General features: G+C 47.3%; 1 protein-coding gene across 7 annotated transcripts; it reads right to left on the bottom strand.

Moving 5' to 3' along the window:
• Positions 1-256: 256 nt before the first annotated feature.
• RAB9A (RAB9A, member RAS oncogene family) lies at positions 257-22,301 on the bottom strand. 7 transcript variants are annotated; one of them, XM_047844440.1, is made up of 5 exons: positions 22,098-22,267; positions 6,098-6,190; positions 5,595-5,622; positions 5,139-5,169; positions 257-1,360 (listed from the first exon to the last, which is right to left on the bottom strand). In XM_047844440.1, the coding sequence occupies exon 5, from the start codon at positions 1,327-1,329 to the stop codon at positions 724-726; it is 606 nt and encodes a 201-aa protein (XP_047700396.1). In that variant the 5' UTR covers positions 1,330-1,360; positions 5,139-5,169; positions 5,595-5,622; positions 6,098-6,190; positions 22,098-22,267; the 3' UTR covers positions 257-723. The 7 variants fall into 7 exon arrangements, 6 of the variants coding, with proteins under 6 accessions (XP_047700396.1, XP_047700391.1, XP_047700393.1 ...); XM_047844435.1 differs by lacking the exon at positions 5,139-5,169 and adding an exon at positions 4,975-5,099; XM_047844437.1 differs by lacking the exon at positions 5,595-5,622.
• Positions 22,302-23,216: the final 915 nt, after the last annotated feature.

The raw sequence follows: 23,216 nt of genomic DNA, 5'->3' as shown, positions 1-23,216 counted from the left end.
CTCCAAGAGTGACAAAGTGCACTTCTGTGTTGGGGTGGGGTTGGGGGCACACATGTGGCACGCAAATGACGAGTGGTTGGTTACCAGTGAGCCCGACTGTGATGTGGAGAAGCAACATGTGAAACACTTAACCATTACTGCGCTAGATGTTAACTGACTTGGATTTAAATAAAATTTAAAAAATAATAAAAATATGAACACCTCAGTGATTTTAAAGAGAATGAAGAAGTCATGAAATAACTGCAACACAAATGCATTTGATTTTCATCTTTAATGCTGAACATTATTGCTTTAGGGAATATTTCTCCCTCAACCAGGAATTGACTGCTAATTACATAAAATATACACATAAAAAAGTAGTTCTCCATTTTCCCAGGGGAAAAAAAAACACCAGTAACTTCTAGAATATTCAAGTGTTTTGTTTTAATCATAATTAAAGTCTCGATCATCTCATTCATTAGCTCTGTAACTTACGTATTTAAATTAAACGTTATTAGACAACCATTACCAATTACAAGTGTAAGGTGCCACTACTGAGTAAATTGATTCTTCCAGGAGTGGATGGATCGATCCCTCCTCCCACCCACTAACGAGGCAGCAACATGGTTAGTTTAATTTTGTAAGTGGATGGTCCGTTGCTGCAAACGCTAATTCTCGTCCCCAGCCCGTGTTTTCGTGTACGTGCGGGAGTTGGTTACACCGCACGGGCGACCTCCCGAACGATCAACAGCAGGACGAGCTAGGCTTGGGCTTGCGGTGCAGACTGACGGTGTCGGTCTGGATCAGGTGGTCTGACCTATCCTCGGTAGCAAGCACTCTTCGAACTGCTTCCTCAAAGGCTGCCGCGACATTCGTGGCATCTTTTGCACTTGTTTCAAAGTAAGGATAGTCGCCGTTGTCCTTGCACCAGGCTTGGGCTTCCTCGGTGGACACCTGCCGTTCGCTTATGTCAATCTTGTTACCCAAAATCACAAAAGGAAAGCTTTCGGGCTCTTTCACGTCTGCGTAGTAGATAAATTCTTTCTTCCAGTTACTCAAGTTCTGGAAGCTTTGAGAATCATCGACACTAAAAGTGAGCAGGCAACAGTCAGAACCTCGGTAAAACGGCGTCCTCAGGCTTCTGAATCGCTCTTGACCGGCCGTGTCCCAAATCTGCATGGTAACAAAATGTCCATCCACCTCCAAATCTTTATTTAAAAATTCCACGCCTATTGTATGGAAGAGCTGGGTATCAAATTTATTGGTCACATATCTGTTCATCAGAGAGCTCTTCCCAACTCCACCATCTCCAAGGAGAATCACTTTAAAAAGCGACGATTTTCCTGCCATTATGACTCTCAAGATCTTTGACTTTAGAACCCTGTAAAATAAAAAGGCACCATTACATTCCTTCCGACCCGCACGTTGCCACGCACGAGCGGACAGATGTCCGCGCGAGGGAAACAGAACGCAGAGTCCCCACTCCTTCCTGCACAGAAAGTCATCGGGTAGCAAGAGCGGTCACGTACTGAGCGCTCAAGCGCGCACCAGGCACAGCCCTACCGCCGCTCCCTACGGCGGTGAGGACTCGTTCTTCCCCGCCCTCTCAGGTCGCAGCTGACCGAGGCGGGCACTCGAAGCCAACGGCCACCCCGAAGACCTTGCTCTCAACCATTCGCCTCTCCTCACTTTAAGCCCTGCCACCGCGTGTTAGATGCAGGAGGAGACCGAAGCAGGCAGGTGTCCGTGACAACTTCCAAGGGCCCTCTGCTGGCACAGTGACGGTTTTGCCGATGGCTTTCGTCTTGTGCCAGGGGTTTCCTCAATGACCTCCCCTTTCTCTCTTCCAATGCTATCACCATAGAAGCCGGTAACCAGGAAACCAGAGACAGAAGCGGACTGATCTGGCTGTGAACAAAAATAAGCCATCGACCGAGTAAATGGACTCCATTCTCTTTGTTAGGAACGCTATTTGGAGTTTGCTAACATTAATGTCAGCAGGAATGTTTTTTTTAAGTGTTTTATTTTGGGAGAGACAGAGACAGTGCAAGTGGGGGAAGGGCAGAGAGAGAGGGAGAAAGAGAGAATCCCAAGCAGGCTCCTTGTTGCCAGCCAAGAGCCTGACGCAGGGCTCAAACTCACGAAACTGTGAGTCTAAGATCGTGACCTGACCCAAAACCAAGAGTTGGACGCTTAACTGACTGAGCCACTCAGGCACCCCAGCAGCAATGGAATTTTTTTTTGGAGAGAGAGAGAGACAGAGAGAAGGCGTAAGTGAGCAAGAGGCAGAGAAAAAGGGAGAGGGAGAGAGAGAGAATCCCACGAAGGGCAGAGAGAGAAAGAGAGACAGAGGGGAAGGGAGGGAGAGAGAGACAGAGGGCGAGAGAGAGACAGCGGGGCTCGAGCTCACCCAATGTGGGACTCGAACGCACGAACCGTGAGATCATGACCTGAGCCAAAGTCAGATGTTCAATGAGTGAGCCACCCAGGCGCCCTGGAATTTTTTAACTTTTTTTATTTATTTGTTTTGAGAGAGAGGGAGAGAAAGAACGAGCTAGGGAGAGGGAGAGGGAGAATCCAATGCAGGCTCCACGCTGTCAACACGGAGAGTGACACAGGGCTCGATCCCATGAACCATGAGTTCATGACCTGAGTTGAAATCAAGAGTCAGACGCTTATGTGCTAACTAATTTGGATATAAATTTAAAAAATAAAATTAATACATAAAAAAAGAGACACTTAACCGACTGAGGCACCCAGGCGCCTGCAGCAATAGAATTTTTAATAGCATATCGTCATCTAGCACATTCTGCCCACAAGACTCATTTGGGCAGTTCCAACTCCTAATAAATGTGAACCTGGGCTGCCACTCATGTGTTCTGAGAGGGAATGAAATAAACCTTAAACAAAAATGTGGTGCTCTGCACACCCTTATGGGGAAGCCCAGGTTCAGGACTAAAGCTCTCCCAGCAGCCTGTGTGGGGTGGGATTTCAGATGCCCATTTACAGATGGCTACTTTTTTTAAATTTTTTTTTTAATATTTATTCATTTTTTGAGAGACAGAGTGTGACACAGAGTATGAGCGGGAGACAGGAAGAAAGAGAGGGAGACACAGAATCCGAAGCAGGCTCCAGGCTCCGAGCTGTCAGCAGAGCCCGACGTGGAGCCCGAACTCACGAACCGTGAGATCACGAACTGAACCGAAGTCACACGCCCAACCGACTGAGCCACCGAGGTGCCCCGAATTTTAATTTTTTTTTTAAATTGTAACTGATTTGAATAGCCACATTTAAAGACACAATGACTGTAGTGGCCAGTACAGTTCTGGAGCAAAAATGGTCACTAACATGAAAGTGGATACTGGGAATCCCTCAATGGGAAGGTAATGAAGACATGAACAATAATGGTTAAACTGACTAGGATGAATCTGCAAAATCAGTGCAGTAAACATTATCTGGCTATCTCCTGGTTATCTGCAAATGTGAGCCGGTATTATGAAATTAAACGCTTCCTGTAACGTGTAAGAATTCTGCGCTCCCAACTACATGTTACACGATTCTGGTAAAACCTGTAGCAACCTGTCCCTCTTACTGGTTCTTTACATTTCTACTAATTACCACTACAACTGATACAATTTAAACCGGCCAAAAAAACTGTGAGGCAATCGAAGTACATACCTCCTGGAGAAGTTTTTGACTTCAAAGGATCACTCTGCTCAAAGCTCAAACTAGGTTGGTGTTAGAGGGGAAACTGAGACAGTCTCAAGGCCCGCCGCCCACCCCCCCACCCCCCCACCCCCGACACATGTATAAATCGGTCCCTTGGCTTAATTCTTTGTAATCCTGCCTAAAACAGTTTCGATTTATAGAAAAAAGCCTAACAAAACCAAAAATGCACACCAGCTATTCTGACATGGGGAAAGCGTTGGGCTAATGCCCCATCCTTAACGTTCCTCAGTGGTTCTCCAGACATTCGGATCGGAGTCCAACTTCTAAGACAAGACACCTAGCCTGGCTCCCCATCTTTGGCTTCAGTCATCTGGAAATGCACGGTCGGGTGGAACTGAAATTCCATTCCACTCGCTCGGCTCCCAGGCTCTCCCTTGCCTCTCGCCCCGGCTCACGCTGCTTCCTCTGCTGGTGACCCTGCCCCACTTCACCCCAACCACCTCGGAACCACGCGGCACCGCCACCACCTACACTGGGAACCTTCCCCGGAGGCCCCCATCCGACCGAGGTTGTTCCTTTCACAAGATTTCCAAGATACGTGAACACAAAAGTCCCATGCTGTGGTACGTAAGAGATGTGCGTGATTCCCAAAGACCATTCATCCCAGTATTCGAGTAAGTCTCCAATTACCTTACCAGACACAAAGTTTTACCGCATGGCATTCATTGAATTGTTAGGATCTCCACATCGAATTATAAGCCAGACGGTGCAATCTAACAACCTCCACCCCGGTGACCGGTTGCACGTATCTACCAAATTAAGCCTTAGAAATTCCTTGCGATTTGCCATTTATCATTTTATCAGGATACTCTGACACAGTTCTTTTCTTTTTTCGTAATAATGTAGGATCTCCTAGTTTGTGCCATTACTCTGATTAAACAAATTTGGGGGATGCTGGACCCACGCACCAGGAAGGAGGGTACGATTCTGTACATTTCCCACATATGATTTGGGGCCTCCCGGACATCCTATTTGCAAGTATGCTGGCATTCGCTAAAACAACTAAGCTATATACAGCCATTTCTGATTCTCACTGTACAGTTGTCTACAGGCATACACGTGATACAGATAATTATATAAACTATCTTCTTTCCCACTGAATCGAACAAAAGCTAGCTTCAGACAAGCTACACAAGAACATAACCATAATTGGCTTACAGACCCTAAAACTGTCCCTTTTCTTTTCCAAAAATAGTAAAATGCTTTGAAACTTCAGTATAAGCTGAATGAATAAAGGTATACTGTTATGTTATTTTCAGAACTCACCTGAAAACGTAATGTGAAGTCTTTTATACGTCCCAGTTTGGAATGACTGCCCCAGGGCAATAATAATAATCCTCACCAAGGTTAAAACATGACTTTAACAATTCAGCTAAATTCGATAAAGAAACCTGAATAAGAAAGCATATTACATAGGTCATAAATGTTACCTTAATTGTTCAGTTCAAGCAGCATCATTATCTGCAAAGAAAAAATTAGGAAGCTCACCTTAGCAATGCACTTTCAATTTGCTTTCATAGTTTTAAGAGTAAAAACAAAAACTAAAATGTAAATAAATATCTGGCTGTATTAGCAGCTAGATTCTTCATTTAAAAGGAAGACCAGCAGTGGGGTGCCTGGGTGGCTCAGTCGATTAGGCGTCTGACTTCGGCTCAGGTCATGATCTCACGGCTTGTGAGTTCGAGTCCCGCGTCGGGCTCTGTGCTGACAGCTCGGAGCCTGGAGCCTGTTTCAGATTCTGTGTCTCTCCCTCTGTCTCTACCCCTCCCGGCTCGCACTCTGTCTCTCTCTCTCCAAAATAAATAAACATAAAAAGAATTTTTTAAAGAGCCTACATCTAACTAAAATAAAATAAAATATAAAATAAAATAAAAGGAAAACCACACCTGAAAGCTGTCCATGACCTTTCTCAGCCTAAAAAAAAAAATCCTAGAATCAATATTACACTTTAATCATCATTCTTTCAAGAAGTTTTTTGCCTACCCACCCTTCTTTTTAAAGTTTCACACTCAGACAACTATAAAATTTTATTAGGATGAAAATGTAAAATATTTCACTCATTCTTCAAAACGTGCCCAAATTTTGAGGGGCTTAGAATATAACCCTATTTCAAAGAATTAAATAAACTGAGCACAAACAAGGGGAAAAAAAGGGTCTCGAGGAGGAGGCGCACCAATGCGACACCGGCAATGCTGGGCTAAGGCTAAGGCAGCGCATTGTCCAGAAGCTTCTGGACAGCCAAGGCAGAGGGGAAAACTTTCCCGCAACAGAATCTAGCCCACCGTCAGAACGGAGAACAGCTCCTGGCACAGAGGCCAAGGGTACACACCCCGGGCCAAGCTACGGGCCCTCCTGAAGCTCACGGGACAATGGCCACAACAGTACCCACCTCCTAGGACCGTTGGGAAGAGTCACTGGGACATGGACAAGGGAAAGGCGTTTCACCAAAGTGCCAGGCTCATGATAGGAGCGCAGGAAGTTTCTGTGGAACAAACACAAGAAGAAGTCTTCACAGGCGGTTTTAAGGAAAGGTTGGTTTCTTTCACGACCATCTCTCGCATCAAATTGCACTAAGAGCCCCGGGCAGAACAAATAAAGAGGATTATGCAGGCAAACACGAGGAAGCCCTAGAGACCAAATTCAATGTGAAGGTTTCGGAGTGACGGCCTGCCTATGCGAAGCTGGGCTAGCGCACCAGCCTCTCTTGATCTAAACCAAAAGTTTTACACCCCCCACACACATCTTTTTTAAGCACAGGGCATCTTGGTGGAACTTACAGACAGCAGCTCGTAACTTATAAATGCCATCAACAAATAAATGAGACTCTACAAAATGCTGACATCTGGGGTTCAAGATACAATAACGACAGCAACAACAAGCACAACAGCTAACACGGACGAAGCCCATAAGCCATTTACTCCGCTTCACTGCATCCATTCTCAAGTGTCTCCCTATGCCTACATCACAGAATAGGACACCGACTCAGAGAGGTCTGCGGCCTTGCTTGAGGTCACACAGGTAGGAAAAGGTGGGGAGGGAGATCTCAAGGCAGCTGACTTATTCACCCCTTAGGTACAGCTGCCTTTTGCAGTTATATGCGAGGGTTTCCTGTTAGCTGTTAGAATGTTAGCTGCAGGTGGAATGAAAATAAGCAGCTGCAGAGCTAAGGGTCTTTCACCTGTTTGCTTTATTTCAACAGCTGCACAAAAACAAGTTAACCTGGGCGCAGCGGGGGGGCGGGGGGGGTTGTCAGTCGGTTGAGCGTCCCTCTTGATTTTGGCTCAGGTCATGATCTCATGGGGTTCATGGGATCGAGCCCCATGTCGGGTTCCGTGCTGACGGCGTGGAGCCCGCTTGGGATTCTCTCCCTCCCTTCTCTGCCCCTCCCCCACCCCCACACGTGCACACTCTCAAAATAAATAAACCTTAGAACAAAACAGGTTAACCATCCATTAGCATGTGATATAAATAAAGCGCATCTAACCGTGGCTAAGTTTTAACAGAGTTTCAGTAGTTTAAATCATGTTTTGAATGACATGTCTGCAGAACTCTGAAGCATCTCCCCAGAAGTTCCATGGAATAAGCAGGAAAGCAGTTTTTCAGCAAGCACTTAGTGGGGCCTCCCGCGTGCCAGACACTGAGGATGGGGCCATACCTAGCCACTGCCTTGTGCAACCTGGGGTTGGGGGAAGTGACAGCCTGCACGCAAACCCATATGCGTTACAACGTGGCAAGACCCACAAATGAAAGGTACGTGGTAGACAGTGCAACTGTTCCTCCTCAACCCAAAACCGAAGCACAGCTTAGACGGTGTGGGGGGTTCTTGCCCAGAGTCCCCCTCGGTGAGGGGCACACGCCGTGTGCACACCTGTGGCTCCCTCAGGCCCAGGCCCCACGTGTGACATGTCAGGGGGCCACACGTGATCCCAGGCGCTGGGGGACTTCATTTCCGTACACCACCATCCTGTGATGCCGCCAGCTGCGTCGCCCGCTGCTCAGAGACTCAAGGCCAGAGGGAAACTGGTATGTTCAAGTGCGTTAGAGCCTCCCCGCCAGTTTCCAGGGTGAGCTCTTCCCGAGCCACGTCTCAGTGATCGTTTTGGCCACATGCTGGTCCTCAGAGCGCAGCCTCACCAGGCTCTGATTCTGCCGCAGGGGGATCTGATCCAGGGTAAGTGGGTCTGATCACAGGCTAAGCTCAGCAGCAGGAGGAGAAAACTTCAGAAAGGTAGAGGGGGCCACGGGGCTGAGGCAGCCTGGCCCAGGGGCTTCAGGCAGGGCCTGGGAAGGGTTTCTGCCGCCACCCTCACACCGACGACAGCACCGAGACAGCTCCGGCAGCGGGCCACCTGATGGGACATGGAGTCCACAAAGGTAAGTGGCTGAGGGGAGGGGAAGAGGACGGCCTCGGGTAGAGCTTCAGTGGATGCCCTTAGATCCCTCGACTACCGATGGCCCCGGCCGGCTCTGGGACTGCAAACTGGCTTTCGTGCCTTGCGGGGGATCCTGTAGCAAAACGTTCACACCGAGGCTTTGCGCCTCACCTCGCTCCCTCTGAACTCTTCCTCTTGCTCCTTAAGTCGTGCTCACCCCTGTAGATGCAGCTCATCCCCCACCGAAGCTGCCTCCCCCACATTCCTAAGACCCTGCACAAACCTCCAAGTGCAGAGGTAACGATGCTGAGATCGTCATGCCCACATGCCTAATAAAAAGGAATCACACTCTCTAAAACGGTTCGGTTTTGTGGAAACGCATTATACCATCATAAAAATGCCCATACTTTCCCCCGAGTTATCAATTTTCTCAACTATAGCAAAAAATATATCCCTATACTCTTCTCAAATCATCTCAAAAAGAAAAAAAACTTGCAAAAATGTGAACGGTACGGCAAATGCCGATGCCCTAAACGCCTAACTGGGGGTGTCCTGCAGCCCCGAGGAAGCACGGGGACGCAGGACGGTTAGAAACGGGCTACTGCCGAGAGAGAAAATAGCACACGCACCGCCATCACACCATATAGAAGCTTACAGTTTATATGAAAGTCTGCAAGAAAACCCAGACCATCAATACTGAGTTCAAGCTTCAAAGTTTCGATTTGATTGCAAAGTCACTTTTTTTATCAAAAGTATCTTTTTAAAGCTTCATTTTCCCTTAAAGCCTAACCTTGACTGTATGCTGCGATTAAAATGAAACAGAAATCATTTTCTTTTAAATTTTCTTCAAATACTGCTATCCACCAGACCTCAAGTACAATGGCTTCCTAAATTTTTCTGTAACTCAGGTTACATTAAAAAATAACTCGATGACACAAAAAACAAAAGGAAAAAAGATAAACTGAACTTCACCAAAATTAAACTTTTTAATTTTTTTTTAAAGCAGGCTTTATGACCAGCGTGGAGCCCAAAACAGGGCTTGAACTCATGACCATGAGATCAAGACCTGAACTGACATCATGAGTCAGGCGCTTAATAAGACTGAGCCACCCAGGCACCCCTCAAAATTTAACATTTTTGTGCTTCAAAGGACACTATCCAGAAAGTGAAGACAACCCACAGAATGGGAGAAAACATTTGCAAACCACGTACCTTATAAGAGACTTGTATCCAGAATATATAAAGAACTCTTACAACTCATCAATAAAAAATAAATAAATAAATAAATAAATAAATAAAATTTTTTTTAAACAGGCAAAAAACGGTCAACATCATTAGCCAGTAGGAAAATGCCAACCAAAACTACAATGAGACATCACTTCATACCACCAGGATGGCCACAATGAAAGAGACAGACAATAACAAGTGTTGAGGAGGAGGATGTGGAGGAACTGGAACCCTCATACGGCTGGTGGGAACGTAAAATGGTGCAATAATGGAAAACAGACCAGCAGTTCCTCAAAAAGTTAAACATAAAGTGGGGCACCTGGGTGGCTCAGTCAGTTGAGCATCCGACTTCGGTTCGGGTCATGATCTAGTAGTTCAAGAGTTCGAGCCCCACCTCCGGCTCTGTGCGGACAGCTCGGAGCCTGAAGCCTGCTTCAGGGTCTGTGTCTCCCTCTCTCTCTGCCCCTCCCCTGCTCGTGAAATGAAAACATAGTCCACACCAAGACCTGTACATGAAGGTACATGAAGGTTCACCGCAACATTATTCATAATAGCCAAAAAGTGGAAACCATTCAAATGGCCCTCAACTGAATGGATAATCAAGTGTGGTGTATCCATACAATGGAAGATTAACCAGCCATAAAAATGAAGTACTGATACAGACAACAATGTGGCTGAACCTCAAAAATATTATAATAAGTGAAAGAAGCCAGACACAAAAGGCCTCGTATTACATGATTCCATTTATATGTCACGTTCACAATAGGTAAATCCATGGACAGAAAGCAGATTCGTGGTTCCAGGAAATGGGAGTGGAGAGGTAAATAGGGAGTGACTGCTAATGGTACGGGGATTCTTTTTTTTTTTTGGGGGGGGGGTGGTTGATATCCCGGAATTAGTGGTGAGAGCTGCACAAGTTTGTGAATATACTAAAAGCCAATGAATTGTATACATTAAAAGGGTAAATTGTATGCTATGTGAGTTATATCTAAAGAATAGTTAACTAGAATTTAAATAAGAATTTGGAAGAAAAAAAAAACTATAGTATGCATATGGCCTAAGAATTAGCAATAAGACCCTAAAATCAGATTTATGCAAAGCCACAAAGGATCTCTTTGTCCCTTCAGCAGTGTCCTTTTAAAGAAACCAGTTATGCACACAATAGGTCCCTTAGGGCTACAATACCATGTACTGGCACAAACACACTTGTATACAGCACACATTACTCTGAATGGGAAAATGGAGAAGTAGGTCATGGCAGGAAAGAAAATGAACCATGTTTTTGGAAGAGCCCTCAAAACTAAAGGTAAAAAGAGAGCTTTGTATGTCAACCCTTTTCTTTTTACAACACGATTTTTCCCATTTTTCTGCTGTGTACTTTCTTATCTTAACTATCAGTTGTTTATTAAGGGCAGTTTATCGGCAGTACCATTTTCGCGGGCCTGTCCCAACCCCTTGCTGGTTTCCGAAGCCATATACTACAATAAGGGGGGGGGGGGGGGGTCAGATCCAAGCCCGGAGAATATCTAAATCTCCACTAGGAATGCCTGCAGGGATTAAAGGCAGACATGTGTTTTATTGTTTGTAGATCTAACTGCTTCCATTCTAAACAGATAACTAACCCCATTTATTTCCTCATTATTATTATTAAATAAAGGTTTTGAGCATGGCATCCACAGTGCCATCCAACCTCATTTACAAGCATGTCCCAGTTATATCCCTACAAGTCACTGTCCCTACACCCTTCAGAGGCATTTGCAGTTTACCTTGGCTGGGAGTTCCCTCCCTACACCTACAGAGCTATGAAAATCCTGGTCACGCAAAGGCTTCGTTCAGATCACCTCACCCAAAAAGCCCGCTGTGGCCCCAAAAGCCTAATGGTTCTCTTCGCCATCCCCACCGGATTACAGCTTTCACTCACACCCTAACCACTGTCAGTCTCATATCTGTCTCTTTCCTAACTACAAACTCAACTCCCTGGGAGGGACACACAACACCTAATTCCATCCATTCATTTGTCCTTTCTTGGTTCTGCAACATCTCGTACAAAACTTTACATGGGGTGAGGTAGCAAATAAAGGCAAAATCGAGAACAAAGAGTAAATTACTTCCTCCTTTATTCTCGTTATTCTATTCTTATTCTTCTAATCGTACTTTCCACACTTAACAATTCTTTGTTTCTCTATTCAATCAGTTCTTCCCCCATTCTATTTTTGAAGTCTGTTACACTGTGTGGGAAGGGACCAAAAAATTGATTCCTACTTGCAAGTCTAACAAAAACGCCACTTTAAAATAAGTACTTCTGACTGCAACAGGGAGCTGGTGAACATTAAAAAACAACGTTCCTCTAATAAGCGGCCAAAAGGAGAGTAGGCTGGGTTTGTGAACTGCTCTTCTCAAAATTTCAGATTTGGAACACATAACACATACTTTGTAACCCCTTGACTAGTTCTCACTTCCAAACACTCAAATTGAATTTATCACTCTTGGTTTAAATTTAGGAACATTTTTTCCCCCCTCAAACTCACACATTCCTTTTGCATTTACCCTGAATGTCCTACTTAGACACATACCACTTATTCTGAGGCTGAAAGGAACTAACCCAGGAAACAAAAGCACGGATGATCCCTGAATGATGTCTATTGTCGCTTAGAGCTGTGTTCATTTCCTTGTGGTTTAATATCGGTGTGTCTCACTTAACAGCCTAATTAATCAGTTCCACTCTGTTCCCAGTCTTCCTGGGTTGTCTTGCTGAAATGCATGAGCAAGAAGCAAGCCAAGGAAGTCTCTAAGTCTAATGGGTGCTCTAGCTCTACAGCAACAGGTCGAGACACACGCACGCACGCACGCACACACACACGGAAGAATTAAGCAAAATACCATAGGAAGAGACCAACTTGGAGGCATAACTTGCCAACTGAAATAAATTACCTAGCCGACCACTGAGCCGACCACTGAGCCCAGAGAAAGTGAGAAGGAAAAAACTGTAAACCAAACTACACTATCACGATGCCAGAGCAGCACACCCTGTTCAAAGAACTCGTTTCAATAAGCACTCTTTTTTGAAGATAAGTCCTCTAATTAAACTTCTAAGAAACATATACTCACAATTTTGTTTACAACAAGGCACCCCTGTAGTTAGCTATACAAACTAATCATTAACAGTGGTGGAGAGAGAGCAAGTGGAGGGGAAAGCGAGGTTAAGGAACAAGTCTTCTTAAACCATCCTGAGAACACACAGCACCGCGGTCGGACGTAACTTTCTGCAACGGGAATATTCTAGAAGTGCACCATCTAATCTGTTGATCATCAAGCACACGTGGCTACTGACCGCTTGAACCGGGACTGGTCTGAGGAACTGAACTTGTCATTTTATTTCATTCTAATTGGTTTAAATTTAAATTGCTACATGAGTATTGGACAGTGTGGGTACAGAGTGCTTACTTGGGAGCCCATGAAGGAGCTGCAGGGGGAAAACGCACCTCCTAGAATGACACGTGAAAACAAGGATGAATGTGTGGACGCAAGCGTGTGCTTCAGCTTTTCTCCGGAAAGAGTACAAAGGGTTTCATCTGATTGTTAAAGGATCTGGAACGATCAATACATGTCCAGATCATTTGTGTGTGCTTTTACATTATATATATACATATATATGCATATGTATGTATCTCTCTGTATGTAGATGTACCTATCTATAGATATATTAACATTTTTTTAAGGTAAACTCTACCCTCAGTGTGGGGCTCAAACTCACAACCCTGAGATCAAGAGTCACACGCTCTACTGACTTAGCCAGCCAGACACCCCCACATCATTTGTATATCATGTGTGATCCATTTGTGTAACTCCTAACACCCTCCAGACTTTCGTCTTTACTTGGCATCACCATTTCCCCATGCTCCCCCTCACCTGTGAGACTTTATTAATATTACACTTTGACCTTGAACTGTGACAGTTCAGTGAACAGATTTACTCATGGGAAACTGTTAATCCTGGAAGTGAGGATTCTGTTTTGTTTTGTTCTGTTCTGTTTAATGAGGTCCTGAAAAGGAACACGCGTAAATCAACCTGTAATAAGACACTGACCTGTGAAAGGCACTTAAAGTGCTTAATAATAAAGAAAAGAGTAGGGGTAGTTGAAGGTTGCACTGTGAGGGGCAGAATTCAAAGACAAAGAAATGGATAAAGGTCACAAGATAGAAATACTGGAAATTCTGGCTAGGTATTTCCGGAAGGAGACTGCATTGTGAAAGAAATGAACTTCAATATGCATGTTAGAAAAATGCATTACAGCAGCAAAACACAAATTAAATGTGATCTGCAATGATCTGCTGTAACTGAAGAGAACACTGACTGCCTCAAGTCAGATAAGAAACCAGGGGTCTGTAATTTGGAGCAGAAAAGGGTAAGGGCTGGAGAACTCGCCTAGAAGCCCAGGGAAGAGTGAGTACACAAACAATGCCCACAAGACGTGAAGCCACAGCACAGTAAAACTTCTTGGCTGTTAAGAAATTAAGTAAGAGGAACGGGGATTTCCCAAGATGTATTTCAAGAGGACAGCTATATGTCTAGCATGTAGGACTCAACTAGACTAGAGGCTCCCATTCTGCGGGGTAGTTGGCACCAGGTCAAAAGCAGAAGAAATGGAAGAGCACTGCAGGCGGCTTTCGGGAAAGTTCACTTCATCCCACTTCTCCATCAATCATGCCCCAGTTTGCCCCAACCAAGGTCCTGAAGTGGACTTGGCTTACGAAAAGGCTCCCGAGCCCAAACTCACTCTGCCATCAGTATCTGTTTCACCTCTACACCTGACCGCCCCTCTACTCCGCTCCCCCCACACAGGCTGCCAACTTGTCCATCCCCATGAGTGGCAGCAGAAGTGACCAGAGGCCTCCTAAATGCCAGTCCAAGGGCTTCTCCTCAGTCGTCATCCAAACGCCCTAAGGTACATGCAGCCCTAAGGCAAAGAGAAAAGTGCTTCTCTTAGGACTTGGCTATGCACGCTTCCAGAAAACACCTTCACAGTTGACCAGTGTTCCCACAGGAAGCCCACCTGGTAAGCAGTGAATTCTCTCAGATGTAGCCACTTGTCTGGATGTACGTGACATAAAATCTCACAGGGTACTCAAGACTTTGTTTTTAAACAAATAAGGGACCAGAGGCCCAACTGGGAAAGGGTCTTAGGAAGTATCACACCTCTAGCTGGAGGCATAGGTGGGACCCGCAAGTGTTAACCAGGACTCCATTACTGCCTCTGTAAGGTCTACACAGCCTGGCAGTGACCTTGAAAATACTTCCTATTTAATGGTCCATAAAACGCCCCTTAGCTTTCTGCAACTTACATGGCTCCCTCTTCCAACAAGCTCTTAAAGCAGGTATGTGGCAAGGCGGAAGCCCCTACCTCTTCCCAAACCACTTCTTCCCGTTATAAAACCCAGTGATTCCTGAAGTCCCCCTCCTCAGGACAAGAATTCCAACCCCTTTTATAGTATGTTCGCCTGGTACGCTGATGGCAGTTCAAATTCAACATCTACAAAACCAAGCGAGTTATATCCCCCACTTCGAAAAATCTCTTTCTTCTTTTGTCTTCTCCGTTCACCCACACAAGAAAGCGTCTACTTCCTCCCCACCTACCGCCATTGTCTTGTTTGCTCAAATAACAAATGCTACGACCATAATATCATTCGCCACCACTATTTACTGAGTATCTACTAGGTACCTGTCATACAGCACCTTCAAATCACCTGCAAGTTGATTTTTTTATATCAATGTTTTATGTATCGATAAACACAAGTTCACAAAGATTAAGTAACCTCCCCCAGTCTACTTGAACGGGGCGGGTCTACCACGTGTTCCCTTCACTCCGACCGAATGACAGAAAACATCTAAAAAACATACTAATCCAAAAAGACAAGAGGGAACAACTGTAGACGAGAGCAATGAAATTGGGGTAGGAAGCAAATGTTCCAGTAAATGACAAACTGAAGAGGCAAGGAACCCTAACTGTGGGAGAAGCATCTAGCAATGAGAAAGCCCATTCGTGGGGCAGACTCCAAGAGGCACAGGCCGGAGAGAAGCACGCCGGCACTTGTGGACGCTTACCGAGACAGGCTGGCAGGGCTGGAAGCACAAGGGTTTGTCCTGAAAGGCCGCAGAGCCCACGGCCACCCGCTCCACACCTGGCGGTTCCCTTCTCCACTAAAGAAGCATGTGCAGCAGAAGATGGGGATAAAGGCACAGGGACAGGGGAAGGAGGGTCAAGGCACAGTCCGCATGCAACAGGGGCAGGGCAGGCTCTTCTCAATTTCTGCAGGAACCACCGAAGAGCTGAGTGTCTGCAAGGCACCACGCAGGCCGGCGCCCGAGGGGGTTCACGGTTTCCACGTTAGATCGGACATTCCGGTCGAGAACGCTGCTAGCTTTGCAAAGCTGGGTTTTCCAGGGCTGGTGTGATAAAAATCAAGTACTGCTCAAATATTAATGTGGAACAGGATATGAGGGTGGCAGCTGTTTGCTCCAAAACAACAACTTAGGAAACCTCACTTAAGAATACTAATACTCAGGGGCGCCTGGGCGGCTCAGGTCATAATCTTGCAGTTTGTGAGTTCGAGCCCTGCGTCAGGCTCTGTGCTGATGGCTCGGAGCCTGGAGGCTGCTTCAGATTCTGTCTCTCCCTCTCTCTCTGCCCCTCCCCCACTTGCTATCTGTCTGTCTTTCTCGCAAAAATAAATTAACATTTAAAAATTGAAATGAGAGGGGCGCCTGGGTGGCTCAGTCGGTTGAGCGTCCGACTTCAGCTCAGGTCATGATCTCACGGTCCGTGAGTTCCAGCCCCGCGTCGGGCTCTGGGCTGACGGCTCAGAGCCTGGAGCCTGTTTCGGATTCTGTGTCTGCCTCTCTCTCTGACCCTCCCCCATTCATACTCTGTCTCTCTCTGTCTCAAAAATAAATACAAAACGTTAAAAAAAATTTTTTTAATTGAAATGAGCATACTAGAACTCATTCCAGATGTTCTGCATTCACCAACGTGTGGTCCTCAAGCAGTTCTTCCACTGTTCTGTTCTGACTTCCGACTAAACCAAGTAGGTATTTTCCAGTATGTCCATCCCATCACAGCGCTGATGAAATACACACGTGTGAAACTGCACAGACCATAGCAGCCGCCTAGCTGCACACGGCGGCCCAATGAGTTCTGACTTTCCTGAACCTGTTACGTCATTTCAACACTCCTCTAAGTGTTCTACACAGCGAGTTCTGGAAAGAAATCTGTAAGGCTTTTTCCAGGCTTCTCGAACACTGATGATGCAACCACTCTTCCGAAAACTACGTTCTGAAAACCACCTTGGACTCTGTACCCAAAAACCGGATCCAATTCACAAGAACTTGGAATTAAGACAGTTTAGTTTACGTTGAACCGCCAGTTCAGTTTGTTGGCTCACACTGCTCCGCCGTCCCCCACACCTGGATAATGAATGTGGCCATGGAATGAAGACGTCAAGTTGTTCCACGCCGATTCTCCGGCCGCGGCCAAACAACAGCATGGACTCGTAAGGCACCGGGCCTTAGACGAAAGTGGCGTCTGTGTCCAGACTCGCCACCCTGAAACGAGCTGGCTTCGGTGAGGCCGGGATGTGAAACCTCGACTGCCTGTTTCATTTCTATCTTTCTTTCAAAATACGAAGCCATGTGTCTCGCGCGGTCACCTTACTTACGCCCGTTTACTTCTGGCTGTCCTCTCTATGTTCACCACAGGCAACAGGATTCTAAACCCCGAGTCCGCCGTGGTCACAAATTAACAAACAGTAACGGAAGAATACAGAATGTGGACATACCCAGAGTTCAACTTTCACAACCGTACCACATCAAGATTCACTTTGGGAACCAGATTTCTCTGCCCACCCCCCCCCCCCCGCCCCGCCCCCCGTAGGCCTCACCTCTCCCAGCAGGAGGCAGCCAGGCCTCCCCCACCTACTTACACAGCCGGGAGTCCCAGGCCCCCCTCCCTCAGGCATCCTGACCTTACATCTGCATCACAGCTTTCCAAACTCCCGGAGGCGTTTTATGACTTCACACCCCACCCCCCAAATCCCCGAATAAATGTTCTCTCTTGATGACCTACTTAGTCACAAACCCTGTTTTCCGGCCCTCCGTTTTGACTAACCAATTTATTACCTAGCTAGCTTTCAAGTGAGACGCGTTTCCCAAACACATGCACACTTCTATTTGCCTGATTTCCTCCTGCTGCTCAACTAGCAAATTGCCTGAAGCAGAACTACTTGGAAGCCAATCATTTGATGTCTCCACTCGGGTGTCATATAATCTCACAGAGGTTATAAAGCACAACCATCTCATTTTACGAAGAAAGAAATGGGGTGACCTAGCTTGGGCAGAGCGACAGGCCAAGTACAGATGGAGCAAGACTCGTCGGAGGCCGAATGGATGTTCTTCCTGCACCGATTCCTCTTGACCCTTCCCAGAATAAGACCCCTGCGATCAGGAAAGAACGGGGATCCCGGTGTTAGAGCCCGTGTGATAGCAATCACTTTGAGGTGAACACTTCAGCATCCCCTCTGCCCCACTGGAGACAACTCCTGTTAAGAGGCAGAGAAATAGACTAACAAAGAACACACTGTCCAGCAGCACGGAGTCAAAAGCAAAGCTACGCACAAAAGACACATGCTGACTGCATGAATAACACTTTCACAGTGATTCCGAAAAGGAGAGCCCAGCCTGTGTGACTCCTCCTCTCAATCACTTTACCCCCAAAGTTCACCCAGTAGTTACATCCACCACCAAAATGAAGAGGTATATACTGAAGGGCCCGGTCTTAGACGGGTGTGGTGAAAATGGCTGGAAGACACCAGAAAGAAAACGATGCAAAAGCCATTTTAAAAAATGTCACCATTCCTTTCTTGATTTCAACGATAAAAACGCACGTATAACTGTTGTCTACTAAGGCTAAAATCTACGGCAGAATTTTATGCCCAACAAGAATAGCTTCTCGATTGGATTCTTGTAAACATTCACACGCGGTCAACCTAAAAACCTATCAAAAACCCATCAACTCTTCCCCATTTCATGTAGGTCCACCCCATGATAAATGCCCTTCAGGTACCTGTGTGTGGGTGTGTAGCTATTTTGTTTGTTTGTTTTTTTTTTTGACACCTAGCCCCACCCTCAGGAGCCCAGGCAATAAATTTTGTTCTAGGACAAAGTGAGAACCTGCTCTTACGCTTGTGATTAGACTGTAAGCTTCGCTGAGTTGGGCACTGCCTACTGCCCTTCATATCACCAGCACCTCCGTATCAGTGCCCGACAGATTGCCCATAAACAGACTGTTCACTGACAATTGCAGTAATACGGAAACCAAACCCCTCAGTCTGTTTCAACAGCTCTGAATTGTTCTCAAGTCCTTTTTGACACTTCTGCCTTAAAAAGAAAAGATTCTGCTATCAGAAATTATTTGCTCACAGGGCGCCTGGGTAGCTCAATCAGTTAAGTGTCGGACTCTTGTTATCAGCTCAGGTCATGATCTCACGGTTATGAGATAGAGCCCTGTGTAAGATACAACATGGAACCTGCTTGTGACTCTCTCTTCCTGCCCCTCCCCCGCTTGCATTCGCACTCTCTCTCTTTCAACATAAATAAATAAACCTTTAAAAAAAAGGGGGTGGGGGTTGGGGCACTTGGGTGGCTCAGTGGGTTAAGCGTCTCACTCTTGGTTTCGCACTCAGGTTTGTGAGTTTGAGCCCCACATTGGGCTCCGTGATGACAGTGAGAAGCCTGCTTGGGATTCTCTCTCTCTCTCTCTCTCTCTCTCTCAAAAATAAACTAAAAAAAAAAAAAAAAGAATATTTTTTTTTAAAATTTTTTTTTTTTTTCAACGTTTATTTATTTTTGGGACAGAGAGAGACAGAGCATGAACGGGGGAGGGTCAGAGAGAGAGGGAGACACAGAATCGGAAACAGGCTCCAGGCTCTGAGCCATCAGCCCAGAGCCCGACGCGGGGCTCGAACTCCCGGACCGCGAGATCGTGACCTGGCTGAAGTCGGCCGCTTAACCGACTGCGCCACCCAGGCGCCCCAAAAAAAGAATATTTTTAAAAAGGGGGAGGGGGGCACTGGGTGGCTCAGTCGGTTAACCGTTCGATTTCAGCTCGGGTCATGATCTCACGGTTCGTAGGTTCGAGCCCTGCTTTGCCAGCTTCCAATTCTGTGTCTCCCTCTCTCTGCCCCTCCCCCACTCATGTGGGTGCGCGCTCTCTCCCCCGCCTCTAAATAAGTAAACATTAAAAAAATCTTTTAAAGGGGCGCCTGGGTGGCGCAGTCGGTTAAGCGTCCGACTTCAGCCAGGTCATGATCTCGCGGTCCGTGAGTTCGAGCCCCGCGTCGGGCTCTGGGCTGATGGCTCAGAGCCTGGAGCCTGTTTCCGATTGTGTCTCCCTCTCTCTCTGCCCCTTGCCCGTTCATGCTCTGTCTCTCTCTGTCCCAAAAATAAATAAACGTTGAAAAAAAAAAATTAAAAAAAAAAATCTTTTAAAAAAGAAATTATTTGCTCACTCCTTAATCTTTCAAATGAATGAATAAGCCTCTTGGTCAAGGGACATCTCTCCAAGTTCTCAAACCTTCCCTACTGCTCTTTCTTAAAATGACGAGGAGGTATCCTCAACAGGAAAATGACACTGCATCGGAAGAACTACAGAAGCGCTGGAACGTGAGCCCCAGGGTTACACAGACTGCTGCAAAGCAGGGTTTCTCACCCCTAGCACTAGTGACATTTGGGGCCAGACCACTGTGTCGCCGAGGGCTGTGCTACGCCCTGCAGGACGCTGGGCAGCACCCGGGCCTGTACCCACTAGATGCCAGCCTCTCTCCCTCTCGGGGGAGAACCAAAAATGCCTCCAGGCACCGTCAAATGTCCCCTGGGGTTAGAACTCACTATGGCTGGCTTTGGATCTTGCCCTGCCCTCTCACTACCTGCGTGACCCGGGGAAACAGACCTAACCCTCCTCCACCTCCCAGCAAATTCATCAGTAAAATGGAGCTGACACCACAGAAACGTTGGGAGAATGAAATAAAATGAAGGACGAACACGATTTATACGCACATAACATTCAGTGCCAGAGTGACTGCCCGAGCAATGGTAAATGTGGGGAGGCTAAAAATCAGCTTCTAGAACCAAAGGAACTTGGCCTCAGGCCTCCAGAGTACTGTAGCCCCCATGGGAGGAGTGGCGGGGTTAGGAAGAAACGGAAGAGACAATCGAGGATGGAAAAGAGGAAGGGCACTAAACTATTTCCCCAACTTCCAAGGGAGTCGAGGCCAACGACGCTCTTAGTTTTTCTCTGGTCTACTCTCTCTGACCTCACAAACGACAAACCCCAAATATCCCCAAATCAGAACACTCTCCAAAATAAGTCACCAAGCCAGAAAGTGTTTCGTATAAAGCAAGAGGCATTTACTTTGGTGTCTGCACAGAAATACTGAAAGCACCCAGCGTCTTCGCTTTGGGAATCTACAGACCATAGGGAGAGTTACAGACAAGTCGCGATGATCAATTTCAACAGAAGCTTCTGAAAGAGAAACTATGCACACCCTTCTTAAAAGTCCCCGATTGAACAGTTCTCCGTTTCCTTCATCTCTACAGTTTGGCTCCACGGAACAGTTTTTGAGATCACAGACAAGTTAGGGATTTTCCATCACGACGGGACCAGAGACAGACAAACGTGTGAAAACAGTTTCTTTTATTTGAAAAAAAGCAATCAAATGCTACTGATTTTTCTCGGGTCGCTGAAATATTATATAAAGAGCCCGTGGTCACATGACATTTTGGAAACTAGCAGAAAAGTCATTCCTCAAAGGAACCGTGGTCACGGGATGTATCGTCACTTAAAAGGAAAAACAACAACAAAAAGGCGACTAATACCTCCCCAACGATTTGGCCGGCGCTTTAAATTCTCATCTCGCCTCTCCACATACAAGGTTGGAAGAAAGGAACACGATTCTGAAACCTTAGCTTGGCGTCGCCATCAGATAACGCCCCAAACTGCCTCCAGCCCCTAGAAGTGGCTTTATAAACACTGCAAAGCCCTCACCGGACTGGTCTTAACAGCAGGGCAAATGTTCACCGAGGCACCATGGCAGAGGTCGCCAAATCAAACCGCGCGAGCGCCTTTGCTTCGTCTACGTTAATCCTTCGGGGGTACGGTTTGGTCTTGCGTGGCCTGGGGTGTGTGCACGGGTGTCCCCGAAGGGTCGGGGGAAAGGCTGGCGTTCTGTTGTGTGTCCCGGGAGGACTGGGCGTATTTCTCCGCGCGCGCGCGTCTCCCCACGGGTTGTGTGTGCGCCCGTCTCCCCCCCGCCCCACCCGGCCCCGGGTACGTGTGTACGTGTCTCTCTCCCTGGCTGTTTGGGTCTGTGTGCGCCCCGGGTGTTTGTGGATCGCTCTTGCCCCGGGTGTGTGTGCGTGTGTCCCCGTGCGTCTTCCAGATGTTTGCGCGTCTCTCCGTGGGTCCCCGCGCGCTAGGGTGTGTGTCCCTCTCCCCGGGTCGTGTGGGTGTGGGAACTCGTCTTTTCTCCTGCGTCAGTCCACTAGGAGCCAGGAGGCAAAAAGCCGTCCCCGTCCCGGGACCGACGCCCGCCCCGCGGCTCCGCTCAGCGCGCGCCCCAGCTGCCCGAGGGCCAGGCCGCACTCGGGGCGCACGGGCCCCCCCCCCCCCCGCCCCGGACCCTGACGCGGGCGCCCCCGGCCCCCGGCCCCCGCCCCGAGGGGCGTCCGCGCTCCGCTCACCTCGTGGCCACGCAGAGGACGCCCGGGAGCTCGCGGCCGGCCCGTCCAGATGCAACGAGGAGGGAAAGTCGGGGACGGGCGGGCAGGAGGCGGCGGCGCTGCCCGGGTCCGACTCCGGCGGCTCACGTCCAGCACCAAGGGAACAACATGGCGGCGGGCCGGGGCGGGGCCCGGGGAGGCGGGGCCTCGAGGCCGCGGTACGCCCCGCCCTCACCTTCGCTCCCCGACCGCCGGTCCCCTGGCTCAACCGTGGTTTCCCCCGCCCCCCCTCCGGGATCGGCCGCTCCTCGTGTGCTCGGCTGCGTTCCAGCGAGAGAGGGCACGGAATCGTAGTTATCTTTAGAAGTTTACTAACGTGGGCATAAACAGATCGCATCAGCACAATCGGGCTTTTGTGATTACCATAAGAAAACGAGTGTGCAAACGACTGGATGGAAAATGGAAACAGCTGTGATATTGTGGCCTAACAGGCATCGTTAAAATTAAATTTAAAACTTCTCCGTAATCTTGTTAAAATGCTGCCTCTGTTAGCTCTAAATATAAAGCAGCAGTGGGCAAAGGCTGTATTGGAAAAGCTTCTTCTCAGTTCCTCACTTTATATATGGAGTTGAGTGCATCGCTCTTATGATACATGTCCCTGGAGACCCGAGGGACCTTTCAGTGACCTCTCAATATATTTCGTGGGGTGGATTTAGTTTGTTTATATCGCAAGAGAAGGGCCTCACTTTTATGATTTGCTGGGCCCACGATCATGAAATAACCTCTGGCTTTTTAGGGAGTCACTTCCAGGTAAACGATCTAATGTAGTCTTTTCATTCAGCAGTAGAAAAAGTATATTTAGGAGAGTGTCTTGCAAGTATAAAACACAATTTCAGAATACCTGTGAAAATGTAATAAAGATTGAGTTCTAGATTGAGCTTAGATGAATTTTTCTTTTATTAAAAAAATCTATTTGGGGCACCTGGTTGGCTCAGTTGGTTGAGCATCCCAACTCTTGATTTCAGCTCAGGTCATGATACGAGGGTCATGGGATTGAGCTTCATGGTGAGCATGGGGCCTACTTAAGATTCTCTCTCTCTCTCTCTCTCTCTCTCTCTCTCTCTCCCCCCTGCCCTTCTC

This window comes from Prionailurus viverrinus, chromosome X (assembly GCF_022837055.1).
Source record: "Prionailurus viverrinus isolate Anna chromosome X, UM_Priviv_1.0, whole genome shotgun sequence".
Classification (NCBI taxonomy): Eukaryota; Metazoa; Chordata; class Mammalia; order Carnivora; family Felidae; genus Prionailurus; species Prionailurus viverrinus.
Note: the sequence above shows the minus strand (reverse complement) of the source record. Positions and strands in the feature narration are given on the sequence as shown.